Source organism: Cricetulus griseus, chromosome 8 (genome assembly GCF_003668045.3).
Source record: "Cricetulus griseus strain 17A/GY chromosome 8, alternate assembly CriGri-PICRH-1.0, whole genome shotgun sequence".
Lineage (NCBI taxonomy): Eukaryota > Metazoa > Chordata > Mammalia > Rodentia > Cricetidae > Cricetulus > Cricetulus griseus.
Genome location: NC_048601.1, coordinates 3513165 through 3520507, shown reverse-complemented (window position 1 = coordinate 3520507; position 7343 = coordinate 3513165). Strand labels below are relative to the sequence as shown.

At 44.4% G+C, this 7343-nt stretch overlaps 1 protein-coding gene across 4 annotated transcripts in view; it reads right to left on the bottom strand.

Moving 5' to 3' along the window:
* Itpr2 (inositol 1,4,5-trisphosphate receptor type 2) overlaps positions 1 to 7343 on the bottom strand; it is a 414122-nt gene that overhangs the window by 89699 nt on the left and 317080 nt on the right. For all 4 annotated transcript variants that reach the window (XM_027430112.2, XM_035448791.1, XM_035448792.1 and 1 more), the window contains one exon: positions 897 to 1004. In XM_027430112.2, the coding sequence (XP_027285913.1) occupies positions 897 to 1004 (108 nt within the window). The remainder of the gene's footprint in view (positions 1 to 896; positions 1005 to 7343) is intronic.

The window sequence follows — 7343 nt, the reverse complement described above, 5'->3', positions numbered from 1 at the left end:
TTTTTTTTTTTTTTTTTTTTTTTTTTTTTTTTTTTTTTTTTTTTTAAGCAAGGTCTCTCTGTGTAGCTCTGGCTGACCTGGAATTTGCTAAACCAGACTGGTCTGGAGCTCACAGAGATCTGCCTGCCTCTGTCTCCTACGTGCTGGGAGTAAAGACAGGTGCCACCATGATCTCCATATAAGAAGTTCCCACAATTTTTAAGGAACAGATTCTCTAGTAATTATGTTGTCTCTAAAGTGTCACTGGTCTGCCCTGACTGCTTCTGTGACCCAAACGAGAGAAAAAAAATTTAGTCTCCATTTCAAAAACTTCAGCCATGGGGGATGTCCGGTCTGCATGCTATTAATATATGTTTCTCTTATTGGTTGATGAATAAAACACAGATTGGCCAGTAGCCAGGCAGGAAGTATAGGTGGAACTATCAGATGAGGAGAATTCTGGAGAGAGGACTCAGAGAGACGCCACCAGAGAGATGCCATGTAGCTACTGGGAAGATAGGATGCCGGGCATTCTCCAGTAAGCCAAGAGCACGTGGAAATACTTAGGTTAACAGAAATGGGTTAATAATTAAGAGAGAGAAAATCAGTAAGAAGCCTGAGCCATCAGCCAAACAGTTTATAATTAAAATAAGCCTCAGTGTGTTTATTTGGGGCTAAATGGCTGTGGGGCCAGGCTGAACAAAAAACACTCCATCTATACTTCAGACTAGTTCTGGGGAGAGAAAAGACTTTGCAAGATGGACATTCAGTTTCCACATGTGACTCTTAGGCATCGGCCTGCGAGACAGTCTTTTCCACTTAAATCATCAAATATTATTTCACAGTTCTGAGAAAAATCATGGAAATGGCCTTAGCTAGTAAGCAAATAGATTTTTCTAAAAGTCACGAGTAAGTACCTCAATCTGTGCAGTGTGGTTGGCGTAATACTTCAAGGCTTCGTCCCCTTCTTCGGGATCAGATCCTGGTTTGAGCATCTGCTGAAGCAGTTTATTGTGTCGGGCCAACTGCAGGAAAAAGAATTAAAGGGTTAACGTCTCTGCACCCTTCTCTTGGGATAAGACTTTGAAGTTCCTCTGTCCATTCGTGTGTGTGTGTGTGTGTGTGTGTGTGTGTGTGTGTGTGTGTGTGTGTGTGTGTGTGTCTTTCATAGTCCTGGGTTGGCAGTAATTAGCCACATTCTAGGAAGGTTATGGCTACACTTGAGAAGCATAAGAATCGGTCATTCAGCTGGGCGGTGGTGGCGCACGCCTTTAATCCCAGCACTTGGGAGGCAGAAGCAGGAAGATCTCTGTGAGTTCAAGGCCAGCCTGGTCTACAGAGAGAGTGCCAGGATAGCCAGAGTAAACCCTGTCTTGAAAAAAGAAAAAGGAATCAGTGCTCACATTTGCTGGATAACAAATGTGCGGTTGTACCGCAGAGAAGAAATGTTGACGGCAGCATTGGGAAGATGAAATTCCTTTAAATTACACATGTATGTAAATTACTGTGACCAGCAGGGCAGCGGGCTGTAGAAACAACACAAAGGCTACGCTGCTGTAGACACATAAAGCGGGCTCTCTACCCAGATGGCTCTCTCTCACCTCGTGGAGCTCAGCCCTACAATAGCAGTTCTTCCTAACCTGTACTTCTGCACAGGACCAGGTCAAATCTGGCGCTTTATGGGCACAGATTTCGATTACACTGTATTTGAAACTGGGCATTAAAAACCCAACAATCTAATGATAAATAATTTCTTCTCGTGTACATATGTGTGCATGTGTGTGGAGGTCAAAGGTGAACATCAGGTGGACCTCTATCATTCTTCTCCATCTTATTTGTGAAGACAGGGTCTCTCGGTAAGTGTAGAGCTCACCAAGTAGGCAGCCTGTTATCCGTGGGAGAACTAGGATTACGGCAGCCACGTGCTGTGTGCCCAGTGTATTGTGAGCACTGGTGTCTGAACTCTGCTTCTCACGCACTCTAGCCGAGCATTCCCCACCCTGTCTGTAAGTCACTGCAAACTGCTTTCGGTCAGCCAGTGGAAGTGATCTTTTTCATCTGAACACCGAAGGCATTTGTTGGGTATTTCTCTCACTTTGTAGATAATTAATACACATTCCCTTGGAGTATCTTTTTCATAGATGACTTGAATAACTCCTGAAACCTTGCAATCTCCTTGAGCTCTCAAGTGCAAATGTTCTATTTCTGCCCTGAGTTCCCCAGGGGACTCCTAGGGGGTATCACTGTGTCACACCAACCCACTAACCCTGGCGGAGTCTGTCTCCCACCTGCAAGCTTTTAGGTACAAGATCTCATTAGATCCTACTCAGAAATCCTGGAGTAGACACTTGCATCACTTCCATTTTACAGATGAAGAAACTGAGGCACAGGGAGTGTGAACTTGCCTACAATCACACAGTTAGAAACTGGCAAAAGCAATTAGTACTGACCTCAGACAGTTCAGTTCCAGAGTCAGTATTTTGTTGGTGTTACAAGGCTGTAAACATATCATCCTGTTTTCCATGAAGTCTTAATATAAATGGGACCATAAGGAATCAATACAGATTCAAGCAATAATCCAGACCTATAAAACCAAGTCAACACCCTGGAAAGTGACAGTTTGATCAATTAAATATTCATTCCACTGACTCCAGAACAAATCATTTTTGAAATGATTATTTTTAGAATTGCCTTTTAGGATCATGATGTCTTGTTTTACTTACATTTTATATTCAACTAAATGTGAATTATATAGATTTTTATGACCATCCAGAGTCATGAAACTTGCTGCGACTTGTAGGTGTTCCTCAAAGTTAGAATCACTGGGGCGTACTAACAACTGGCAAGAATTGGGCAGTTCCAGGGGGTGGAACTGACATGACTTACAAACTGGGATCAGGAATGGGAGGAAGAAGAGGTAAGGACCTGTTATGGCTTCAAACTTAGGAGTCCTCCCACAGCTTATGCTGAAGGCTGGAGACTCCATGGGAAGGTGAGGTGACCTTAAGGGGGGGGCATACAGGAGGGAGTCGGGTCATTGGGATGAGCCCTTGGTCCCAGCCTCTCCTTTCTTCCTCTGCCCTGCTGCCCAGATGGTGTGGTGGACGGCTCTGTTCTACCACCATCTCTCCCATCCTCTTCAAGGCCACAATGTTGTGCATTAAAGCCACAACCACAAAACTTGGAAACCATGCACTAAAATAAGCCTTCTCTCCTCATAAGCTGTTCGCCTCAGCTGTTATGTCATGGCATTGAAGATCTGCTTAGTGTGAGTCCAGAACGAATGAGTGGAAGATTAGGAACGCTGAGTGCTATTGGCAACACAGCAATACATTGAGGAAGAAGGTCAAAACTTGGAAACCCAGAGCTTCTAGTGTCATGTAACACAAAAAATAAATGGCCCAGAGACTGATAGAGGGGTTCAAACGTCTAGCAGAAGATGAGAAAAGCAAAGCAGCTGGCCACTAGCTTCTAACCTCTACCTCAGGCTGAAAGGGCTGATCCTGTTTTCAGAGCTGTCACCAAGCCTCAGACTGTAACCTCTCCTCAGCATGGCTGGAGACTAAATGCCTCCTGCTGACCACTGAAGTCCCTGCTTCTATCTTTTATACCCTTCTAGTGCTGGGATTAAAGGCGTGTGATCTGTTACTCTTTTACACTGATTCAATCTCTTGTATCCCTGGGTAGCCTTGAACTCAGAGATCTGTCTACCTGAGTCCCAGGATTAAAGGTGTGTGCTACCACCTCCTAGCTTCTGGCTGGGGGTTAAAGGTGTGTTCCTGGCTTCTATGGCTCGTGGCTGTCTTTGCTTTCTGAATCCTCAGGCAAGCTTTAATAAACCATACACAATATATCACCACAGTGTCACCATAAAGGAGACCAAGAAACAGGTTGTAGCATCAGTTTGTCAAAGCTCTTGGTAGAGGTCAGGCCTGCAACAACAACCAAGGAGCAGGAATGCAAAAATAAAGACACAGAGGCCATTGCCTTGGGATAGGCTCTTCCCTGGCACCAACAGAGCAGGTTTAACCACACCACACAGAAGTTCCAAGTCACCAAGCCTATTTAAGTAGTCCAACAGGTCACCAGAGAGCTCACGGGACAAGTTCTCTCCAGAGCTGGTGCCAGTCAGCATTAACAATAAAGTTCTCTAAGTTTCAGTCCGAACCAAAAATGAGCCTTAAGTAACGTCACATCAATCAATCAGCTATTTCTCTGCCCCCACCTTCCACTCTGTTTCCTTCTGTGAGTCAGACCACTCTCTCCCTTTACTTGACTCTTCACAACCCTTAATCCATTATAGTCTATTTCTAGGCTCGGTTCCCAGCACCCACTGGGCAGCTCACAACCACCTGTAACTCCAGTCCTAGGACATGCAGCACCCTCTGCTGGCCACTTCAAGAACTGCGTGCACTGGGTGCACAGGTACCAGAGCCAGCACAATATCCACACATAAAAATTTTAAAGTAAAAACTGTAAATGTAACACTAAATGTATATGTATGTATATCATAAAATGCACCTATATGTATAACACAAACCTTATACACAAACATACATAATCACCAACAGTGTCTTATACACCATCATATATTTTTAAAATAAAAAACTGGGAAATGAAGACCGACCACAAAGTCCCAAACTCCACTAACAATGAATACAGCTTGAAAAAATGCTTGTTCATATCTATCTCCCTATCACTAGGATTTCAATGTTGATTTAATATGGCCCCAAGTAAGGACTGGACAATAACAAGAAAAGCCAGCGACTGTGCCAGAATGCTGTTCTATGGTAATTATACCTTGATACTTCTATCTAAGGTTTTTTTTTTTCAGTGTATGTTCAACTATTATTAATTGGTAAAACTGACAGGGAGTTGGTTTTCCCCGTTTGAAGATCCCCAAGTCACATGACTGCCTTTGTGTTTAGGTCAATAAGTGAACGGTGCATTTACACCCAGCAGCATTCCCATCTGAAGAAACAACAGCGGAGGACGGAACAGGTTCAAGGAAATACAAAACCTTGCCTGCAAAACCCGGGCCAAAAGCTCCCAGCATGCTCTGAGGTCGGACAGGACATGGAGACTACCATGAGGAAGGGTTCTTCCCTCAAGAAGAAAACGGCAGAGTTGCCCGAAGGGGGGGTGAGAACGTCAGAGGTGAGTGAGGGAAGAAGAGGGGGGCAGGAGGAGTAACGCAGAGGTGGGTGGAGCCTCGCGCCTCACCAACCGCTCAGTGGCTGTTACAAAGTTCTTCTCTTTCCCAACCATCCTTGCTATCTAGTCCCAAACCGGCGCCCATATCGCCTAGAACATATTTTAGACCAAAACTGGATCAGAAAGAGGGAGGAACAGTATTTTCTTTTACATCCAAAATAAGCTCTTGAGAACTCAAAGAAAGCAGGGTTAACAAAAAGGTTGGCATTAGAAAAAAATGAGGGTGACGTTTCTGAGAACTAGAGTTTGACAGACTAGGACTGGACACCCTGAAAGACATCTGTGGAGGACACACAGACCTCCAGGCCAAAAGACAAGAGCCCCAAAGTAAAGTATGACATCTCAGGGTGGCATTTCATCACACCTGCGTGCACACACACACACACACACACACACACACACATCACCCTTCTACAGTGAAATAAGAAATTGGTCCCTTTGAGATGCGGTGGGCAAGGAACCAATGCTGAGGTAACCAAGGAAACGCAGCTGCATCTTGGTGGTCCTCTCCGGAAGGTCAGAAATCCCCTTGTGGTCAAACATCCTTGAAGCTGCAGGCTCTTCTAGCTATAATAGAAACCTAAACGCCAGGGCACTTTCCCAAACACCACACATGTGCACGAAGAAAAGGTTTGCATCATCAAAGAGCCAGACTTCACAGCAGAGTCACCTACACGGTGGGTTTATGTCCCCTGGGCCTCTCAAAAGGGCTATGTGAAGAAGTACCCTAAAAGAGAGGGAAGGGAAGCTTCAACACACCCTTCTGGCCATCCCTTCCCAACCCTTCCCTCCTCTTTCTGGAATGTGCTGTCCTTTGCTGTGCTAAGTAAACTTCTGCTTAAATCGTCTGTCTCTGCATTGATCAATTCATCCTCTCAAGACACGGGAATCAAGGAAACATTTACCTTTGCCATTAACCACAAGGGGTTTGGGGGAGGGAGCCCAGAATACTTCTTCCTCCTATTAGCAAACTATTCTTCACTGTCTCTCTCCCTCACTCACACACGTCCTAGTTTAGGCTGGCCCGGAACTTACTGTGTAATAAAGGCTTGCCTGGAGCTTACTGTACAACACAGGCTAGCCTGGAGCTCAAGGCAATCCACCTGTTTCTGGCTCCAAGAATGTTTCGATTACAGGCATGAGCCACCAGGCCTGGCTACTCCACAGCCTCTTTACAAGAGTTTGAAAAACATCCTTTGTTTTATATAACCAATATTTAAATAAATCCACTATGGCTCTTAGAGATCTGTTAATTATTTCCATAACAGTGGTGACCAAAGTAAGACAAAGATTACATGCAAAAGTAACAAGGAATTGAGCAGAGTTGATTATTACAGGTGAAAATTCTTGATATTTCAGATGATTTACACCCCTACTATTAGAGTCTGTCTTAAATTACAGTAAAGTCAATTTTAGAAAAAAAAAAAACCTTTAATGATAACAAGAAAAAGCTTAGGATGCAAAACAAATACCAACCCTTACACACATGCACCTCCACATGTACCACCCACACGTTCGAGACACACACACACTTTCCCAAATACAAAACACACACTATCACATGTGATGGGGATGTCCTTCTGTGTGCTGTGAATATATGCTTTTCTTATTGGTTGATGAATAAAGCTGTTTTGGCCAATGGACAGGCAGGATATAGCCAGGCAGGAAGTATGGGTGGGGCTGCCAGACTAGAAGGTGTGGAAGATGGATGCAGGGAGTGAGCTGTGAGACAGCGGCCATGGGAAGAGACCTATCAGGAAGGTAGGACGCCTGGGCATTCTCTGGGAAGATACAGTCATGTGGAGATACACAGATTAATAGTTGTGGGCTAATAATTAAGAGAGAGCTAACCAATAATAAGCCTGAGCCATCTACCACACAGTTATAATTAATATAAGCCTCTGTGTGTTTATTTGGGACTAAACAGCTGCAGGACCTGGTGGGGGACAGTAACTTCCATCTACACCATGTGTAACACACACAAACATACATGCACCCACACATGTACTACCCACACATTCAATACCCACGTACCCTGTACATATACATGCACCACAAATATACAACACACACACACACACAGAGAGAGAGAGAGAGAGAGAGACAGAGACAGAGACAGAGACAGAGACAGAGAGAGAAAGAATGTCCCA